Genomic DNA, 22,796 nt, shown 5'->3' with positions numbered 1-22,796 from the left:
TACATCAACCCTGGTGTGTGTGTCTGTCTGTTAAGAATTGGATGAGTTTGTGCACTAAATTAGAACAGAACCCTGGCCAAAACTCAGGCCTTTTAATTTTTAACTTCCGTGCTTAGCATGCATCTTTAATGTGTAAGCAATGTGGTTGTTCATTCTAAATTACACCTTTAACAGCTTTTCTGATTGCTTGCTTACAGCAGAAACCAGGCAAGCAAACACATCCCAAACTGTATTTTGAATTAAAAGCAGGCTTCAGTGAACAACTGCATTGCCTATGTTCTCTCCCTCTAACCTTCTAACAGATGTAGTCTGCATCTTCTTAACTTTGCAATAATCAGTTAAAAATCCCTAGATCTAGTTCAGTCAGAAAATGATGAGCTGACATTTTAGTCAACAGGAAGCTGACAGGGAGAAGTGTGTTACACTGGCACAGGGAATTTTGGATCTAGTTATGGAAAAGCATTGAGGTCTTTGAATCTGCTCTTTCAGCTCTAGTCTGACTGAAGCCGATTTGATGGTGTCCAGCCAGCCAGGGTACCTTTGGTTGGATGATGAGGTGCCACTGTAAAGTACGAGGAGAAAATTTTAAAGTAAATGGAGAACAGCATTGTCCTATGCTGGTTCCTTAGAGAGTATCATTCTTCGGCAGTGAAGCATCTGGGCTGATCAGTTCATTTGTCTCTGGATGCAAATTTTGTCTTCTGAGCGCAAAGAATAATGGGTGGGGAGGGCTGACCCACTGTCTCAGCATGGGGCTTCCCCTCACTATCAACAGCCTCTCCTCCGTTCCTGTTTGAGAATCCCTCTTGCCTACCACCCTCTGGGAAGTGCGGACGTGTAGAAGTGGTAATGGTGAACGGGGCAGGAGCACACCTTCTGGTTGCCAGCTGTGTGGGAGTGCGGCACAGGTAGGTGCCTCCCAAAGCTTGTCACGTCAAACATACAGTGAGGGAAGAGTGCACATAGCCCCCAGTCTGGATTTGCAGCTCCCCAGCACTGTTTGCCCTGTCTGCATGTTGCTGTGGTGTGAACTGCTTTAAACAATTCCCCTTCTAATTAAGTACGGTCAATCTGTGTGTCGGCTTTTCAGGCACCCATCTGTACAGAGCGGATCTGCCTGCTCCCCTCTGAGGATCCCTTCCTTCCCTCCCCATCGGCGTTGTTGGGGGATTAAAGCAGCGGCGGCCCCATACACAAACGCAGCTGGTTCCGTTTGGTCAGCCTGAGCCTTGCTGTGAAACCATGACAAGAATTCCAGTAAGTTGGCAACACTGAAACACAAAGAAAACAACAATAGGAAAAGTCCTTCCGTGCAGAAAGGAATGTTTCAAGCACTGTTCTCCTACAGTGAAAGGGGAGAGGGTGGGAGGGAGGAGAGAGATTTGAAGAGGGCAGGTCCCCCCCTCCCCCGGCAGCTCTGGATCTTGTGATGGAGAGATCTTATCCTCTCTTTGTGATTCAGAGGTGCCAGGAAGCTAATTGAATATTCTGATCTGCCCCTAGTGTTTCTTGTGGCTTGACCCCGGTGCTGTGTCGTACCACTACACCAAACAGCCCTGAACCTGCATAAATCACAACCTTGCAAAAGCCTACGCTCCACATCTTCTCCCCCTTCTCCCTCCCCTTTTCTATCCTGATAGATAGAAAACCTTTACGGAAAGATTTGGGCAGATTAGAGTCCTACAGGGTTTGGAGAAAAATCACAATCTGCTCATAAGCAAGAATATCTTTCTCTGCAACTTTTGCAAGAATAGTGCAGGCACCTCTACCCCTTAAGTGAAGTTGCAGTCCATGGCAAAAAGTAGTGATTTTCAAAGCATTAACTCTTCTTAGGTTCTGTTGCAGCATCAGCATCACTCACTGCAGTATAATGAACATGGCATGAAGCTAACATAAACAATATGTGGAATTTATAAAGGTGATGCCATTAAAATTAATCTGACAAAGATCTTGCAAGACAAATAGACCCATCATTCTCCCATGGTGTATATGCGCAGTAGTTATTGTTCACATGCATGTGTATGTGTGCATACATACAGAGAAAGCAACATGTATATGGCATAACATATATATGGCGTAACTGAATTTTCTACATGGAAGACTATTTCTGAGCAATATAAAACAAAATAGTGATTTAACTTCACACGGTTTCTGTGTGATGCTTCTGGTTCTGCAAGCAAAGCCTCCAAAATGTTTGCCCTTTTCCCAAGACTGCATTCCAACCTGAAGTATTAGGATATCTTTATCTTTCCCCTGTGATACTGTGCACTGTTCTACCCTTGTTAGTAGGTATATGATTGCTGAAATGGCAGCGGTAAAACAGAGGCAGACATTTCACATGTGCTGCACGCACTGTTGGAGAATTAGAAACCCAGTAAGGTGTCTCCAGCTGGTACCTTAAGCATTCACAGTCAAAGTACTTTACCAAACTGATTTTATCTGTTAAGAAAGAGGAAAGCAAGTTTCATCCCTACAGTTTTCCTTTCTCAGTATTTCTGTAAGGAGTAATAATAATAATAAGTTCTAAGCTTTGTCCTCTGCATTGGTAAGTAGATGTTGGGATGTTTTTCAAAGTTGTCAGAAATAACTTTTCTTGTTTGGAGCATGTCTTTGGGACACTAAAACCTGAGACATATTTCACTTGCAATCTGAAATTCCCATGATCTACTCAAAATAGGCAATGTGTAGCAGCAATGGACTCTGACAGCAAGTCTGCAGAGTGCAGGGACTTGGAAGCATCTTGCCTGTCCCGCGAAGGGTGGAAGGAGGGGCAGCGGCAGCCGGTGGCTGCAGGGCCTGGAGCGGTGCCTGATTCCCTCATGCTAGTTCCGGGGCCGCCGGGTATAAAGAGCTTTATGCAATGTCTGGAGGGTGGGAGTTTATAGAAAACGCGATGTCTCAACAGGCAAACGCGCCTTTCTTCTGCAGCTAGCGGGATAAGAAAAAGACACCAGGCTCCTTGGGCTGCTGCTGTGCAGATCAGCACCCCGGAGTCGAGCAGCCAGCTTCTGAGGGAGCTGGAGCATCCCAGCCCAGATGGGACCTCACCATCGGATGGATGGAAGAGCAGCAACTGCTTGCAAACTGCTCATATTATTCACTGCATGCATAATGCAGGGCAGTTGCCAAGGTAAGCGCTATGCTCCAGCCTCTCCAGAATGGGACTTGCACCGCAAGGAGCACATCCCTGTCCTGGGGACTTCCATGAGAAAAAGACCAAAGCGCCTGAAAGTAGAGGGTTAACGGGAGCCGATTCAGGGAGTTCTGGCTAACAGCTAGCGGAGACGGCTGGCTCTTTCCAGGAGCCGCTTGATGGAGTCGATTTCTGTTGCGGAAAAGGAAGTAGTGCCTTAAAACCCACTACAAACACCACCGGCTCTTTAGCTTCACTTCATCTTGGTTTTAAATTATCCCAGGATGTTTTTTCTGGTTTGTAGAAACTGTTTTCTGGTTGTACAAGATGGCAACATACAAATGTTGCTAAATGTGGAGGGACAGCTTAGACTTTGCAACTCCATGGTCTAAGCTCCCAGTTTTACAGAGGGGCAGGTGGGCAGCTTTCCCTGTAGCGAGTACTGCTTGCTGGCTGTGGCTAAGGTTAAAAAGAAAAATAATAATCACTCCGGAGTTTTTGCATTTTTTCCTTGTGCTCTTTGTGCCCTTCTTGCTGCTGAAGTGAGGGTGGTTTTGCAGAGCAGAGTTCACCTGCATTCCAAGAGCAGGTTTGGTGACCACTGGAATGGTACCTGGGGTGGTTTTTGCTGAGCAGTGCCCAGTCTGCGGCACTCGCAGGTAGACAGGTTGTGCCGGGGGGGGGGTATGGGGGCCAGGCTTGCATACGTGTGGTAAATGCCGTCATTTACAGAAGGCTACAGGAAAGAAACAGATGCTTAGTCTGGAGCACAATAAGCTGCCCTCCGTCCGTCTCGGGCGCAGATTTGAAGTTGAGAGGGAGAACTTTTTCCCTGGGCTTTGCTGTTGCTAGGCGACGCGCGGGAGCATGTGACGGCCGAGCGGGCGGAGGGCTGCTCCGCTGCTGCTAATCTGGCTGCTGGGGATGGAGCTGCCGCCTCTCCAGCTCGCTCCCCGGCCCGCCCCGGCCCCACCTCTGCGCGCACTTCGATCGCCCGGCAGCGAAAATGAAGCCTGTCTCGCTGGCGCAGGAGTGGACCCGGCAGGCCTGCGCCTTGTGTGTGTGTGTCTGTGTATTACACGGGCGTTCAAATTGTTAATCTGCTTTCTTTGCACAACTCTTAGTTTAAGCTCCTTAGACAGAATCAAGTAAGTAATTATACAGCAACTGCTGCTAGCAGCTCCCACTTAACGAGCAGGGCAATAGGAGATAGCTAATGTGCGGCAGGAGACCTGCAAAAGCTCTAGCCAAGGAGGTCACACTGGCCAGAGTTAATCCTATGCACTATTATTTTACATTGGATAGAATGGAAGCTGCAGTGCTGATTGAAAAGTTTATTTCTTTGCTCTACAGCTGCTTTTGACTGTTCAGGACGTGCCTGGTAAATGACATGACAGGATAAGCAGAGGGAAGCTCTGTAGTAGGATCCATAGGCAGTGGAAGTACAGGTTTTTTTTTACTTTGATGATGTCCCATTGCCCCCCGACCTTGAACGCAGAATAATTCTGCAAATGAAACAGTATAGTTTCAGTAATAGGTAACCGATACTAGTAAAATCTCTGGATAGCAATCTTGGCCACACTGTGATTATTATTGTGAAATATTTGGTATCCTTGAGTTCCAGCTCCTTGATTGTTGAGATCATGTCAGACTCATTTAAAAAAAACAAACAACCATGAAGAGAATCATGAAAGCAATTCCAAGGCTCAGAAAGAAAATGGTGACAATCATATTAACTTGCCTCATCCTCAGTATTTTCAAAGGTGCTTCCTCAATATTTTTGGAGGTTTTTGTTGACAATACCTGAGTGTTCCCAGTGTAAGCTGGATGTTTCTAGACGTAGTTTCACCTGAGCACTTGCTCAAATGATAGCATCATGATTCTTCCATGATTTTATCTAATTCTGGATTTACTGGAACTAAATATACCACTTATAAACTGAATATAAATACTGTCTCTTGTAATTGCCAGTAGCGTTTAGTTCTGCAACCTTTACTCTGTAAGCCTTGTTGCCTGTGAGGTAACTGTTATCAGAAAAAATTGCAGCTGGAATCTAAAAAACTACCTAACTGAAGGCAGTTGTCAAGAAGGAGCATCACAGGACTAACGTTAATGTTTGTTTTGAGGAATGTCAAAGTGCTTCATGCTCATAGTCATAAACTAGAGACGCTGGATGCATGTTGTACTCTCAGCAGTTTTGCAGAGGGCAAATGAGATCACTAGGGCAACTTCGTGTTTGAACAACGAGTTCTTTAATGTTACTGCAAAGCATACCAGATCTACGTACCCATGCAGTGTTCCACATAGCATCTGTTATCAGGCTCACCTTATCTAACATGGAAGGCCTGCTGTACTTTTTTTGATGAGGATTTAGTACTTGAGAGTGTTTGAATTTTTCTCTGTTCTGAATAGTTCAGCACCAGAGGAACCGTTAGCTCAGTTTCTTTGTAAAATCATTTGTATATATAAAATAAGCTATAAATCATTCATAGAAACCTGCTTTTGAACCCTTCTTTCTAGATACAAAGTGTTAATAACATTCTTCACAAATCTGCTATAGTTAATATTTCTGTAGCCTGTATATTTCAGATGACTTAGACTTCCTTTATTGCTTTTTGCTGCCCCTTAGGTCCTGATGACCTGCTTTCCACAGAGGTGATGTAAATCTCCCAGAAAAAAAATGTATTGGTATTAAAATAATATGAATTATCTAATAAATGTCATTGGAATTGATTTTTGTCACCAATTAGTGCAAGTTACAAAACAAAACAATGCCAGTATCATCTTTTTTCAGACTGGCATGCACTTACACTGAAATTCTGGCTTTGCTGCAATTTATTGTTAAGTACCAAACTGCTATGTAAAGGCCAGGATTTCACTGTATTGTGTAGTTTACAATGTTTACATTGCTGTTTGTCTCCCATGTCTTTCTAGTGGATACTTCTGAGGATCTTTTTATTTCTTTAGCACATTTCATGTATGGATTAAAAGATGACAGATTCACATTGCTGTGAATTACATGAGATCAATGATTGCTTAGCCAGGCTGTATATTTTCCTTGCTGATGATCATAATGTTCGTGTAAACTTTCAAATTCTGGGAAATGCAACTGGAAATGCAGGCATCGCCATTAATGGTCTTGCTCTCTACATATATGCTAATTTTTTGAATTTTTGGATTCCATGTTAAGAGGCCATAAGATCACAGCTAGGTTGACTTCTAGTATTTATTTTTTTGCTGCTCTTTTCAATAGCTCATAATTTACTGATTTTTTTATAGGTTTCTGTTGTTGATCTTGAGATCAGAAGGCTTATAATCTAAAATATTGTTTTTTAGGAAAGCTCATTATCTACTCTGTATGGGTCTTGGCAAAACATGATTTGTTCAGAAACTTTGCCGTAACACAAAAGTTAGTGCATCAAATTTGATTTACATCTTAAATCTCTGCAATGATAAATCATCAGCTTAAATACCTGCCAGGCCAATATGACTAAAATTTGTTACCATTATAAGGTTTCTATTAGTCTGAGAATGAAGGCTATTCTAAGAATGAATCTATATGGTGTGATATCATATCTCAGAAATCATAATAAACAGTTGCGTGAAGCGAAACCAGTAATGAATAGGTACAATAAGCCAAAGCAGAGAAGAGCTACAGCAGCTCTTTCCAGAATGACATGGAGAAACAGGCTTTTCCATCAAGCATTGTAATAGTTCAATCTCCAAATTAATAATTCAATCATTTTTAGACATTGCCATCACTCAAATCTATTTAATCTGTCCGTGGGATGATGTATAGTGACGTTGCTCTAGGCAACAGGCCAGAGTGAGTATTCATACTCCCTTGTACAGCACTGTGCGCTTTAAATGACAGCGAAGCCTGTCTGTAAGATTATGGTCCTGCCAAGACCTAGTGTTTGAAGACTTTGAGACTTTCCTTGGGGACTGAGGATTTGGGAGTAATGAGCAGGGAGAAAAAATGGCAAAATAAATGAATATACCAGTGCAATCCTGATGTACAATTTAATAGGTGTTGTGCATGACCTATGGGCTGCAGTGTTCATAATCCTGCACTGGTATAATTTTCTTGGTTTCTCTTAGAGATGTACTCACAAAAAATCAAGAGCAAAAGTCGCACTGAGTGTCCGTGTACCCAGCTCTGAACCAGTTTATTTCCTGAGGGCTGAGAATTTAAAAGTACTTGTCAGTGAAACACATTATAATCTTCTCACATTTTAATTAGAGTGGTATTTCTGTGCACTGACAGTCTTTTTTTTTTTTTTTTGTATGGTTCTTTTTAATGAGTAGCCTTCTTTTAGTACATCCCTTGAATTTTCTTAATGATTTACTCTTTTTCAGTATTCGGTTCAGCAAAGCATACCAGGAATTTGCAATGTAATCAGCTAATGTGAAGAATGGGACAAACCCCAGAATTTTAGTTAAAAATTGAAAGCAGTAATTGGATGATACCTGGTTAGATTTAGGTTCTATGCCAAATGCTAGAATTACAGTAAATAATTAAGCTACAGGAGTCAAGACAAATAGAGACAGAGCATCTGAGGAGATTTCAACTAAGATAAAAGTGTGATGTATGCGATGCTTCTATTTCCCTGTAAGACAAACTAAAACCTTCTTTCATATATTGAGCTGATTGGAAATTTGAGCAACGAAATCCTACTTTAATTGAGATTTACTTTCCATGTGTTTTGCAGGAAATGAGCAAAGATTCATTTGGGGGAAAGGTAGAATGCAATTTCATTAAAGCCTTTTAATTCTTTTCCTTTTGGGCTTCCTGGATTGACATGAAATCAATCATACTGTTTGGAGCCTTTCCTCCTCCATATGCCTTCTTGCACTACTGGGCTTTGATCTGGCAGTAATCTAACAGTGTTTTCTTAACTTCTCATTATTTAGCACCAAACCTGAAGGTTCTTCTGTCAAGATTTTTATTTTTTTGTCTGAATACTCTAATTTTTAATTGAGCAGTAAACAGACACGTTGTAGAGGTAGTCCATTTTGTCTTTATGAATATTGAATAAAATGTCATTCAGTCTTGCTACAATACTTATTTTTACATCTGAAAGCTTGTGAAAAGTCTTCAGATAGACAAATATGTAACTTTGAATCACATTGCACTATCACTTTTTTAAGCAGGGATTTATAATTGTTTCTCTTCTTTCAGAGCTCTGCTTAGAAAGTGCTGGAGTCATATAGCACTTTGGATGTTTCAAAGGAGATTACACTTTCTAGAAGTTGTCATTGTTGAAAAACATTCAAGGTCCCTTCTAATTAATGATCTACAGGTTGACATCTATTTAAAGAGAAGTTGATGTTTTTATTCTATGGTGGCTAATTAGCGATGATAATCAGATAATTTGTCAGCTTCTTTTTAATAGCTTACACTGAATGTGGCAAATAAAGGACAGAGCTGTTTTTCAAATTATTTGAAACTGAAGTGCTTCTTTATATAATTTGATAATTATACTTTATTCTTAAAGATACCTTGAGCTGTTTCTGGATGAAGGAATACCAAGGTTTCTTCTGAGTCTATCCAGTGCAACTCCATTAATTTCAAAGAAATTATCCTGGACTTGTACTGATCTAAGAGACAGAAAATAGGATTCAGTGAAGAGTAAACATCTCTTTTAATAGCTTATTATTGTTTGAGATCCATTTTGAAGTCCACTTTCTTATGATAATGTTCATTTTATTACCTGCTTTTTGCTTCTTTAGCTCAGCACACTTTTAGAATAGTTTAAGTAAATGAAGTTTAGTGAGTAAACATAGAAATGTTTAATGGAATGGATAGCCTTTAGCGGATTCCATAAGCTTTTACTGTTGGTTTCAAGGATTTTAATGTTTTCTTTGTTTTGCAATGCTTAAAGTGGATTAGAGATCTAAGGATCACTGTTATAAGTTTTGTTTTGGATTAATGAAATGACATATAAGAGTTGACTGAAATTGTTCTACTTTTATGACCTGTTCTATTTTTATGTTTTTAACATGAATAAGTTGCCTTTGTTTTACAATTAAGAAGCCAAATCTTCAGAGAAAGGACATTGTTTACAACAGCAGTGTGTCTGCCCAATTATTTTCTTGCACAAGCAGGTCATGATACTACACCCTGCTGAGTCGAGTTGAAGAATGGGGGCCCATTCCAATAGGGACTCTTTGATGGGGATTTCAGGCTCATGCTTTTGTGGAGCAAGCAAGATGGGGTTTTTAGTTGTGTTCTGTGGCATCTCTAAATAAACTCCCAGGCATATTCCACGAGATATCCCAGGAACTGACATATTCACTGATGTATTTAAAATCTAGGTAGTGGTTTTTATCTTCAGAAACAATTATGCACATTAACAACTCAGCTAAATATACCACAGAGTTTAGTTTAGCTAGAGGAAGTATAGGGCCTGCAGAACTGAACTACATACATATATCGATAATCCTCCCCAGGTTTGCCCAGAAGAAGGAAGTCTGCTATGTGAAGTTCCCATCATTCAACACCAGTGGGAGACCCCATTTAGATCTCATCATACTTTATCGTCTAAGGGTACAGAGAAGTGATGAGCCAATTGAACAGTTCACTGCTGCTGGAAGCAGGAGGCCCCACTCTCCTTCCCTCTCTCCTCCAGTGTCCCATTCCCATGTTGCTGCCAGCTTTGAGTTCTTGCTGCTCGCTTTGTGCTAGCACTGCTGCTCATGGGACCTCTCTGTGAACTACTTTCACTTACAAACCTGGAGGAAAACTAAACTGAGCATAGGGAATTGTCCCTGCCCATGGCAGGGGGTTTGGGACTAGATGATCTATAAGGTCCCTTCCAACCCAACCCATTCTGTGATTCTATGAATTAGGTGGTTTTCTGGTGGCTTAGTGATTTACAGCAACGTGCAGAAAGGTCTGGTAGCTACTGGAGTTTGGAAAAGAAAGTAAACCTTGGCGTCAAGTGGGAGAAGGAGAGGAGTTGGAAAGAGCAGGAGAGAGACCCTTTTTTCCTGCGGTAAGTCAGTGGGTTGACTCAGCTGGCCATGCAACCACTGCTTAATGCTACTGCTAAGAACATATAGGAAATGCTCGGCTGGCATGCTAGTTACAACAGTGGTCCCATGAGGGCTGCAGTGAACCAGTGTTAGCACTGCGGGAAACCCTTTTGTGAAGTTCTCTAGTGTAAACAGATGGCTTGACTTGAATGGGACTGCTCACGTGTTCACTTTTGAGCAGGATTGTGGGGCTATTCTCAACCTGCAATGCAATAAGTGAGCTGGACGATAACCAAGCACATGGAATGCTGCTGTGGTTTTTGTTGACCTTTTAGCTGTGTTAATAAAAATAACTTTTACAACTCTGAGGTCTAATAGGTTTTTAAACTATTTCATGTCAAACAAACGAGCTCCAGTTTGTGTCTGAAATGAGTGACAAAGTTTGTGTTGTCTTCTGTATGAATATATGAGCTATTTTTATTAGCTTTGCAGTTTTTACTTTTCTGTGTGAAGTCACCCACAGAATGCACTTTAAAACCTCACTGAAAATGAGTTTTTGTTCCTACTACTCTGTAAGTGTAGCAAAGTACTAAAATTCCTTTTGTTAACACCTTTGCAGTATGTGAAAGATATTTAGTGGAGTAATTAAACTGTGTCTACTTCAGTTGTTAATCTGTGCCTTGACAAATTTCTGTTGGCTGAACCAATAGCAAATCGGAGTAGAGCTTCAGACATAGCTCAGTCGTGGCCTTTTTCCTCAGACAGGCTTCACTGGGAGCTCTGCCTGAGTAAAGAGGGCAACAACGACATTCTGGCTCCTTTGGCACTTGCAGAAATGATATTCCGTCATGGAATTTGTGTTCTAACTGTAGGCAATTGAAAAAAATGACCATTTAACCATGGAAATTAAAAAATGCAGTTATTACTAGCTTTTATTAGTCTTTTTATTAGCCTGTGACAGAATGTGTTATAAAATTATCGTCTTATAGTGACAATGCAAAAAATAATAAAATTTTAAAGCTGAATTTTAAACCTTTAGAAATTTGGGTGTCTCTTGGATTTGAGGAAAAAAGAAACTAAAAGACAAATAATTAAATTCAATAAAATAATGAGAAGCAAAATTTAAATTACTTAAGAATGAGTAAAAGCTCCAACCTTGACGTATTTCATCCATGCTAAGACTTCATCACCTATTAGGTAACAGAAACCATTCCTTCCTGTTTTTTACTTGGTTTCCTAAAGAAAAGATGCTTTAGCAATTGATTGCCTTTTTTTTTTTTTCAGATGTACAATACTTTTAAACTTGTTGGCTTATGTAACTTTTTGTAATAGGGGTCAAGAATTCTCAGAGACTTAAATCCCAAGAAATTTCATAATGTAGTAGGGGGAGAGAGAGACCCAAATTATCACCCTGTTAAGGGAAAATTTTGATCATTAAACATTCCGTATGGAGATACTGGCTCTGTGGCCAGCAGTATACCAGGTATGGTTGTAATCTTCTTCCTAGCAGGCATTTTGAAAGACTGATGCAAACTATTGCTGTGAGGAAGGGATTAAGATTTAAAGGTTGCAAGTCTGTAGGCAGATGCCTGCAGTTCTGTGAGCTAATGTTATTTATATGTTGTGTGCTATCACTGTGAAATTGGGAGACAACATGTGCCTTTCCTGTCGTTTTGTGCGCTTGCTTCTGAATGGAAGTACACAGCGTGCAGCACTTGTATGTTCTTGTGTTTCCAAGGATGCAGCCAGTGTAGGGCTTATCCAGCTACACAAACTAAAGCAGAGGACCCTTCTTCATTGCTGTTCACCTCTGTGTCTGGAATGCTGCTTAGGGTAGCTAGTTAATGTAATGTAAATAGTTACTTAAAATATTAAGCCTGGCAACCACTGGTGAAGGGAAGTAGCAACAGAATCAAGGATCCTCAAAAAATCCAACTGGGTGAGGAAATCTGACAGTCGTAGAGTTTGGCTGGTTAGGGGACATGTGAGTAAAACACTTCCATTTGGGCTGACAGGAAAGGTAGTGTTTCAGTGGGAGATGATATTTCTTGTATTTATCCTCTTTGGCTGAATTCAAGGACTTTTCTTTTTAACTTGATTAACTCATTAGTATTACTGTTCGGGTAAAAGGATTTTTTAAAAATTATTTTTTAGACTGAGAAGTATAAAGAAAATGTACTACATTTAAAAATGAAATAGCCAAAGGATGATTTGATTCTTATTGTTCATTTTTAGGTCTATTAAGATGAAGTTGCATTTTCTGTGAGCGCATTGGACAGCATTGTTCTTTCAGTTCAGGTGACCCTTCCTTTACTCAGGCCTGCCTTAGCACATGGAGTTTCCTTTTCGAGATGCTTGATAAGGAGTGACCAGCCGTAGCTATTAGCTGCTAGCTGAAATTGAGTCACTACTGAATAAGGGAGAAATGTGATGAGTGTCAGCGCATCCGAAGAGATACATGTAGTTCCTAATGTCATGGGCAGTAGTAAGTAGCATTAGAATGTCTGTCTAGGCACAGTAGAGGCTTGTAGCATATGATCTGTCTGTTCTGTACTGACACTTCAGCTTTTCTGCTTTTCTGAAAATGTTCTCACGTGTAGTTTGTAACAAGTAACAGTTGCTGATTTTGAAGTGAGAAGTAGTGACTAGTATCCTGTGAAGCTTTGGGACACAGCTTTAATTGTCTACTTTTATCTAGAGTCCCACTAGTTATGATGGCACTATGCAAGTAGTGAAAAATTTTGTTACAGATACAGGTTCTGTGGTGGGAAGAGAGAAATAGCTTTTTCTTTATGTGCTTACTGTGTTTGTCTGTAGGGGAAAGTGGTTTATTTTTTCCATGCCAAGCTTCATTTTTCATTTAATAACTTGTGCTATAATATTCAAGTAAGGTTTATGATTTGGCAGTGTTACATGTTGCATAGCAATTTTCAATATAGCAATAATATATGAAATAAATATAAAAATTACCCAATTTCACTGTCACAAACTGGATTGGAAGGCTCTTACTGAGGCTGATTCCTAGTGCTACAATGACTCAGCCGCTTTCAGAAGAGCGTAGCTGAATTGAATACAGTTCACCATCTCAGTGTGGGGTCTAATTTTGAGAACAAACAGCACATTGCTTGGAAAATGTATCTAAAAAACAGTACAGGTCTCGGAATAGCTTCCTGACATGCAGCAGTAGATGATAAAACAACCTTCTGTCAGACTTTGTCAGTGGTATGTACTGTACGTGTTCTCTCTAATTTTAAGCACTTCTGTTTTCATTTTCCACACACTGTGTATTTGTAAATACTTCCTAGTCTTGAAGATCTTCCTGGTTTGGTCATATTCCCCCCCTCGTTCTGTTACCCAATTGTTATTCTGCAGCAGCCTTGGGGCCATTAGCAAGGTTCATTCTTATGAAAATGCTTGGGATACTTCCTTCTGTGAGTAACTGGGGCTGTCTTTATTTCTACCGTGTTTGCTTGTTCTTCTTCCTCTTTATGTTATTTGGTCAATTAGAACAGATTTTTGCATATTTAATGTGCCATTCATAAAAAAGAAGCTTCTGGGATTTAGGAGAGCTCAGGCGTGTATTCTTCCCTAGAGATCCAAGCACTTGCTTCACTTACCCAGCTAGCAAAATCACAATTGATTTATGTGGATTAAGACACCTAATGTCAACTGGCTGAGGTTATCCAATTTAGTGCAGAACATGTTCTTTACATGTGATGTATTCAAAATACTTTTTTATCTTGTGAAAGCTAATCTTTTATTACTGCAAATACTGGTTCTCTTGAATTTGGCCATACAGATAATAACTTCACTGAATTCTCTAACAAAGGAGTAGAAATAGTTTTCATTAGTCTCACCTGGAAAAATACTTTAGATACAGCTGGGTTTAAAGAAAGTGTCCAACAAAAAATAATAGCTGATTCGCAGTTATCACTGAAGTACAAGAAATTTGACAGTGACTTAAACAGAAGAAGGAACCTGGTCTATTCAATATAAGGAATATTTACTTTATCAGTAGAAAGGAGCATCACCTCCTATCTCTTAGAATTAGCCCTTGCTTAAAAGGATTGTTTCTTATTCCTGCCTTGTTACAGGACTAAGACGATAGTAAGAGTTTATTTGTTCCTATTAATAAAGTGTGTGAGTTGAAGCAAGGTTATAAAGGAACTTAATTTTGATTAATTTGCTTATAATATTGTCTGTTGGTAAAGATGCATAGTATGGATATGTGCTGTTTGTGGGCATGTATGATAAATAAATTGTTATGATTTTAAATTTAAGATGTTTATTTTTTTATTGAGGATCAGTGTGAATAAGTTTAAAATATTGTATATCTTTTTTTTTTTTACTTTTTCTAGGATGGCTGATTTTAAAGTGATGATGTAGAAACCATAGTTGTTTTGTTCTGGATACCAGAGCTTTAAGAAAAAAAAGAAATTAAAACTGAGAGTTTTTTCCAAGAAGTCCATATGTGGTTTGTCAGAAAATTAGGAACTTGTTATTGTTGAGGCTTATACTTGAAAAAAATAAAGTTGAATAGATTTGTTAAAAATGAATTTATAAACCATTTCTATTTTTATCAGGCTGTTTGCATTCATTGCTATTTCATTTAATAAAGCTAAAGTAAGGTAGAGGGGATGAGGATTATGAATATCTTTAACGTTGCTAGGAGACATTTACAGTGTCATTCCTTTGAACTTCATGTCTGCAGGAGACTTGAACCCTTTTTTCTTTGCAGGAAAGCTTTCCTACTTAGTTTCAGAATTAAAATCCTGAATTTCTTTAATTCTTGAATTTATGTTAAGGCATTAGCAGAAATGAATCTATAGTCCCTGTATTAACTGAAAACAAATAGTTTAACATAGAATACACTTATTTAAAGTAATTTAAAAGAAGATTTTGCATGTGAGCATTATTAAAATGAGATTTGATGCTTTAGTTTTAATGGTGGTTTTAACTGACAAGTGTCTGTATGTACAAGAGCACGCAGGCACAAAGCACGGAATATAAGGTAGATTCTTCTGCCTCCAGACTTCCTTTTTTTTTAACTACTTGGCAAGTGGTTTTGAAAGGGAAACCATAAAAATCTGCTCTTATTTTAGTGAAACATGGTATTTCTAAGTCCATACTGAAAGACAAAAATTTCGCTCTTGTTCTTGAATTTTAAGGTGCTTTTTATTAAAAATCATTGAGTAAAAATTTAAAATGCAGGTATTGGATTCTACTCTGACAGGCAAGATCCATTTATTACAGCTTCTGGTACCTGTCATTCCATTGAACTCGGGACTTGTTTTACTCAAAATTTCCTCTGCTATGAGTATGGAATATCTAGCTTACTCACCTGAGATGGAAATAGACTGCGTATCCAGGTACACTTAAGGAAGGGAACAAATGAGCAGATATTAAACTTCAGTTTCTCTTCTGTTTTCATTCCTCTCACCCTCATGATATCAGTTCTATTTATAATCTAGTAATATATAAAGTTCTACATGCGAGTGGATTTTTAGGGACAAGGGCTAGAAGTATAATTTTCTGCTGTTTGGTGGAGCAAAAGCTATTTTGTTATTGTCGTCAATGGATTTCTGCTAATTTTTGAGGAAGCTGTGCAACTGGGACTTGGGAGTCAAATCTCTTAGTCCACTTAGTGTCAGTGGAGAACAAGATCTGTTGCTTGATGTTCAGTCCTTTGTCATTTCCACATCTCCTCCCCTTCATAAATAATCTGAAATAATCTGTATGATTTGTGTACCAGAAAGTTTTCTAAAATGTCCGCATCTTTGCATGTGGGCTAGGGACTGCAAAATAAAACAATGAAATCAAATAAACGAAGTACTTCTGCACATACATCACATGATGTTTTTGGTATTCCAAAGAAGAAATGGACTCAAAACCAGAGTAGATGACTGTTGTGAAGAGTAGTACATTGACCACTGTTAAACACACCAGAGTTAGAGGTGGAGTCTCTGGCTCAGAATGCTTCCAGCATCAATTGGTAGAAGGTTGGAGGCCCTTCCATAGGAAGGATCAAGGTGTATGTTCCTTGTTTATAGTGCTGTCTAATAAATATGCCAGCAAAACTGAGTGTGCCTCTAATGTACTGTGACCTCCTGGAGTGCTACTGGAGAAACAGTAGGATATGAACAGGCGTTGGGGAAGGGAAGAACAGCACCATTTGGCCTTTGATTGTTGACACTGGGACATCCAGGTGAGTTCAAGTGCCTAGCATCTTTATGCTGCAAACTGTCTAATGTATGACCCATCTTTTTGTCAAGTGTTTGTACAGTGCAAGGCACAAAGAGTCCTGGATAAAATACTGAGTCTGTAGATGCTATTTTACTACTAATATTTTTGTAATATGTAATTGGATGGTGATTCAGTTATAGAAATCCTATACTTTCCTATTAATGTTGTAACTCTGTCTTTCTCGCACTGCAGCTCTTCTGCTGCAGATTGTCCCTTGAGTGTAGTTCCTTGTCCACCTATCAATCTGTTCAGAGATCTTCCAGTCATGTGAAGTGGGTGCACACTCACGTTTGTACTGTCTTTTTGTTGATATTGTCAGTTAAAATTATTTCTCTGATATAATGTAGTTTATACATATGTAAGTATGAAAGATGTTCTGTGTTGCAAGATCTTGAAGACTGAAGAGAAAGCGTGTACTGCTTTCTGTAATACCTATAAACGCTCGTGTATTCTGTGTTTTTTTAATCTGAAGAATTTGTATTAAATACAGTGGAGTTTGTGGAGTGTAGAAAGCCTGAAAGTTAGATATTATCTCAAGGTATATGAACTTTAGCATAATTTTATCAGACTTTATTTTTCTTCATATTTTAAATAATCTTTGTCCGTTAGCCTATTATAATTGCTAGCAGAATAGTATTTTTCAGTATCACAGGGCATTGCACAGCAATAAGCAAAGGTTTTGTCCTGAACTATGGATTTTACTTTTCTTCATTAGTGTGAGGGAACAGAGATGGAATTTCCAGAGATTCAGCTTCCCCTCCCTGAGCATTCCAAAACCTCGGGCTATTTGACATGTAATTAAGCTAGGCAAAAATCTGACATCCAGAGTGCATGGAAGGTGATTCTCCAGGATTCTTCTACCTGTAAGGCCATTGGAGTGGGCTGTTCTCTTTGGGGGCTGAATAGGAGCAAAGAGTACCCTTGATGGAAGGCAGAAAGGGAGAAAAGAGAGCTTATAACTTTTTTTTCTTTTTGTAAAAATTATGTGGAAGAGGCTTTTAATGTACAATTCATTTGCACTTATTTGTTGAAAAACTGCAGATGTATTAAATATGGAACTATTCAGTTGACAAAATATTGCCTTGAAGAACGTTACTCTTTTAAACACAGAAAATCTATTGAGAGAGTTGATTCCTGAAGTGTAAGGTAATTGCAGAAGTGTAAGTTTCATTTTTGAGTGAATGGTTTGAGAGTGGTGCAATCTACCCTGGGCTTCATACATTCTTCACTACTTTAAATTTTTCATTCATATTTGCCTGTTAAAGGGGTGTTAGCAGTTCTCAAAAGTATTGTGAGCATGAGCAAAAGAGAACAAATGAGGGTGTTTGGCCTGTTCTGTGTAGTCAGAATAGACAGTCATGGTGCCCATAATCTGTGGATGACAAATGTAATTCGAAAGGTTTGTAGTCAAAGTTAAAAGTATGAGGGACTTCAAGGTTGAATGGGCAGGTAAAAAGTATGAAAAGAATGAGAAAATACTAGAGCTGTTCAGAGAGGAACTGAAAGGAGTCTAAAGTAATGCGGAGAGTGGCAGAGGGTAAGGCAGTGTTGGTTTCCATTGTAAGCTGAACATAACGTTCTGGTTTTAACACCACAGGGTTGTATTTAAGCTTTAATTCTCAATCTAATTTCTACACAAACACATTGGGGCAAATGAAGCACGGAGGAGGTGGAGTGAGAGTAAGGGACTGCCTTCCGATTAAAGACTGTAGCCAGCTGGGTTAAACCATTCTGTGAAATGCCGGAAGCTGTTAACCTCTCTCTCTTCTTCTGGAGTTCCGTATCACTTAATGTGACGTGGAGTAACATTCATTAGTGATTTGAAGGTTGACTCCCGTCCTCTAGTGGCAGTGGAGTTTGTCTTTGGCAGTGGTTTAGCTTAGGATACTTCATTCCTATGCAGGCAACATTTGTTGGGCAGAACTTGTCTTGCAGAACAGAAGGTAGTTGTATTGAATAGTGCTTGTATTGCATTATTTCCTTTGGTAAGAGACGTTTATTTTTAATAAATTAAAAGCAAAAAAAAGTGTTTAACTGTTTTGTTCAAGCTTTGCTCTGACAAAATCACTATTATATTGCTTTATTCCAGTGGAAAGTGACTACCTGGCATAATCTTTATGCAAGTAGCTTACCCTGTACAAGTAATGTTAGCCTTCCTGTTTTTACCTGAGCAAATTGTGAGTCTTAAACATCCACTTAGGAGTCTCTTATAAGAGAATCCCAGGCACAGAACCACGGAAAGTCTAGTGACAAAGTTAGCATACAGCCCATAGATAGTAAGTATAGCAAGAAGTTTAGAAGTAGTGCTTTGGGCTATATTTTTCCAGTGGTGCTTCTGATCTGTGGTTTGCATTTTTCAGGACTAGACTGGTTTATATTAAAGATGATATATTTGTTTTTTTTTTCCTTGGTATGTTCCTGAATATTGAGCAGTTGAAACAGATCTTATCTTTCAAAATGATTGTAGTTAATGCCTAGAGATTCTTCTTTATATATGTTCTGATGTGATTCATAAGGTCTGCCATTTAAGTCCTTATTTTAGTAGTCATATAATCAGTCAGATGACTCAAATTGAATTATAGTAAAAGTACAACAACACCAAAAATTCAGTCATTTCTGAATTATGAAGTTTTAAAAGTCACCTAGATTATTTTGTATTAGCAAATTTTAAGCATGGCAGTGAAGCCTAATTGTTTTACTGCTTGTTTTTAAACTTGATAGTTGTTTCCTTCAGGAATCCTGCTAACAGGATTCTGTTTGCCTGAGAGAAGTGTCTGGGTTTATCAGCATCTATCAGAGTAAATCAGTATTTCTATGCAAATTAGCTCATTAGTATTAATATTTGGCAGTGTCTGACTGATTCATGAGCTGCCTTGCCATTTAAAAAACAAAAAAATCTGATACTGAAAGAGAAACCTTCCATGAAATTACTAATGACTAATCCTTCAGTGAATCAAGGCTTCAAATAATGGCAATAAACAAGCGGATACCCCTTGTCTTCTGACAGTTCCTGCTTTTGCTGAAACCCAGATGCTGCAGGCTCACGTTGCGTAGCATATACCAATGCAAACAGTCCTTTTGGACTCCATATGCTTCTTCTGTGGGTCATTACTACTCAGTGTGAGTAATGCCCACAACATTTTTACTTAAATTAATACTGTTTAAAATGTTTAGCTAAATTGATAGTAACTAAATCGCATTTCTTCAAATCTCAGAAGTTTCCAGTACTTGTTTTTAGTAGAATATGTACAGTTAAGTTTTGAGAAAATGGTCTCTGTAGTTGTCTATAGTAACAAACCTGATTATTGCTGACATGGTTATTTTTCTTTCATTCTGGGTATTTCTCCTGGATATTCATAGTAGTAATTTTGCAGTCACACATTTTTCCTCTGATTACTTCCTCCTTTATCAAAGTTAGAATCGTTTTTGTTTGCAGTTGAATCACAAGCTTTTCAGAACCTTGATGAGAAGTGTCCTTGATACTGTAGATCAGTTTTACTTCTTCCATATTACTGAGTTTCAAAGATTATCTTGTTAATGAATTAACATCGTTATCTGCTATGTACTTTTCTTTGATCTAAAGATAACATAAAACAGTGGTAAGTGAAGTATCAATCTTTCATATTTTTTAGAGGTGTTTCAGAGCTCTTTGCCTTCAGTTACAAGTAAGCATGCAAGATAACATCTGAAAAGCCTAATGCCATAATTAAATGAATTATAACAGGTCTGCTTAAGAATTGTGTAAAGGGACATTAATACAGTGCTTACTGCATTTAGGTGTGAGCAACTTAAACTATAATTCTGCAAAGTATTACGGAGTGTAGGAGGACTGCATGATTTGCTGGTTTTCTGTTAACATTCAGTTACCCTTTCTCATGCTGTACAAAGGCTGCTATGTTTATAATGCTTTCTAAAAAGTTTATCAGTGTTATCTTCATTTTTATCGCTATAAGGGTGTGTTTAACTATAGTAACTTAATACAAGATAGGCAAAATAAATTAGCGTTGTAAGTAGCGCTTGAAACTTTTTTGACTAGATATTATTTAGAAATAACATAAAAATTGCTTGTATTGCTTGTTTATAAGCATGTTTCGTTAGAAATTCTAATCACGTGGATGCAGATTTAATTCTGTATTGTAACTTCTTAAGTAAGTGGCTATGAATATTCCAGTGGTTTTGAATAGCAATAATATACTAAATATACAAGCAGATTTAGTATTTGCTTTGCATAGTAATTCCAATTGATAAATGGTGGTTTGTGTGTTGTGTTTATTAGAGCTTCAACTGCTAATCTCATATGGAAATGTTGCTTTGTAGGGCAAAATTCAGCTTGAGGGCCTGGGATTCCAGAGTGAACTTGTACATTCCTTCAGGGCATTTTTGCAAGGGAGGTTGTTGTGTTTTAAAGGTAGTTGATAAGAAACCTGCACCACCAACCCCAGACCTGCACCACCAACCACCATCATGCATTAGTCTATAGAAGGTATTTGGGTGAACATACTCCTGTACCACTCTGTACCACCATTTATCCAAGTGAAATTTTTGACCATTTGCAGGATACATTATAAATCAGGATGTCACTACCAGACAATCAGATTTGAACATTCCTTGCATAAAGTAGCTTGCCTATATCCCTTAGGAATACATCACTTAACTGTGTTTATGTGACAGTGTTGATATGCCTGGTTTTACATGAAAGTTAGGGTAGCGTATTATTTATGTCATCATGAATTCAAAAAGTAGGTGGTTGTGCTTTATGTATACTGAGGTTATCTTCTCTGGACAAATGACTCAGAATAATTGAAAGATGTAGTTTTATCATATGGCTATTAATTAAATTAGGAAACAGGATATTTTTTTTCCAGAGTTAGACTTTGCTACTAGGTCTTTTTTTTTTTCAGTGTTCCCTTCTCTGAGGTGCTGACAACAGATTAACATGAAACAGAACTCTGTTGAACCTAATTATGTTATAGCTCATTGTTTTGGGGACCTATAAAACTGTTCACTCCCATTTTATGAGGCTGTAGTCACAATGAAAGGCCATAAACAGTGCATTTTCTCTTTCCTGTGGGACTGGAGATTTCATTAGTAGACTCTAATAAAGGCCTGATCCAGCTGCATTTACACCTGGGAAAGAATGCTTCTTTATCAGGTCTTAATCCTTAGTAGGTCAAGCAGGAGGAACTGACAGCAGGATAGCTTTTGATCAGCCATAAATATTTGAAAGCTTAATTTCTTTTAAAATTATTTGCTATTCAAATGTTGACTGAAGGCATGCTGTCCTGCACTTCAGAGGAAAGATTTTAAATATTAGGACATTATTGAAAAGCAAAACAAAAATGGGGTCTTTCTGTACTTTCAAGCAGTCACTGTTGAAACAAGATTTCCACATCAGCTAAGGGAATTTTTATTTTTTTTAAATCCTCAGAGACTCAGGGGAGGACTAATGTTTAGCATGTTTAACCCTGAGAAATAATGTGGCAAATGATGCCCTACCTTTATTTAAGTCTACTGCTTGTGAATTTAAAGTTGATAGATTCCTGCTAAATAAATTTCTGTAGTGTGGGTGGTCTTCTGAGACTTGTTTGGGTTATTTTTCCTTTTTTTTGCTGTTGTTTGCATAATAGACAAATATTAAAGTTATGGGCATTTTCTAGCAATTTAGTTGAATTATATCCTGTAAGATTTAGAGCTGATTCTTTTCTTTTTTTTAGTTGACTGTGTACGATCTTTTTTATATATATAAATCACTTATAGTTTTGTATTATCATAATATTATTTTCTCTCCTCTCCATGCCACAAGGTGATGGATAGATTACAGTTGTTTGACAGGAATGCACTCCACTGTCCGTTTTTATGTGCTGTATCTGCTAACCTGCTTCTTACTCTGCTTTACGACAGGATGTGAGCGGGGGCAGTTTCGCTGTGGAAATGGTCGCTGTATTCCTGCAGATTGGAGGTGTGATGGGGCTAGAGACTGCTCGGATGATACAGATGAAGCTGGTTGTCGTAAGTGAAACAACTACAGAGCAACTTTTTTTGTAATATAATAAATACTGAGATCCAAATGTGCTCAGCTGTGCCTGTGGTACAAAAATGAATATCGGAGGGGGAGAACACTGCTGGTTGTTCAGATGACTGCCGAATCTGCTGAAGAATTGTTTTTCTTGAGTCCATTGGCTTTGGTAGTCAGAAAATCAAGTAGTGCTCTACTTCTAAGATGACGTCTTTGCTTAAAAATCGGAGTGTCCAATGATACAGTTTCATTTGATGACTAATGTTCTAAGTAGAACCCTGTCTGTTTCCAGGAACTCACATGCATTTTGACCTTCTCAGTTCTAGTGTTTTTTGAGGTCTTGTGGGCTGGTGCAGTTATCAGCCCCCTTGTAGGTTAGGCCAGGTTTTGCCCCTCAGATGATGGGGAGTGAGAAAGACTAATTTT

At 38.6% G+C, this 22,796-nt stretch overlaps 1 protein-coding gene across 1 annotated transcript in view; it reads left to right on the top strand.

Moving 5' to 3' along the window:
• Positions 1-3,036: 3,036 nt before the first annotated feature.
• LRP2 (LDL receptor related protein 2) overlaps positions 3,037-22,796 on the top strand; it is a 130,967-nt gene continuing 111,207 nt past the window's right edge. Inside the window, exons 1-2 of the mRNA XM_075430425.1 lie at positions 3,037-3,130; positions 22,256-22,363. Of these exons, the coding sequence (XP_075286540.1) occupies positions 3,037-3,130; positions 22,256-22,363 (202 nt within the window). The remainder of the gene's footprint in view (positions 3,131-22,255; positions 22,364-22,796) is intronic.

The sequence above is a fragment of the Opisthocomus hoazin genome, chromosome 9 (genome assembly GCF_030867145.1).
Source record: "Opisthocomus hoazin isolate bOpiHoa1 chromosome 9, bOpiHoa1.hap1, whole genome shotgun sequence".
NCBI lineage: Eukaryota > Metazoa > Chordata > Aves > Opisthocomiformes > Opisthocomidae > Opisthocomus > Opisthocomus hoazin.
Note: the sequence above shows the minus strand (reverse complement) of the source record. Positions and strands in the feature narration are given on the sequence as shown.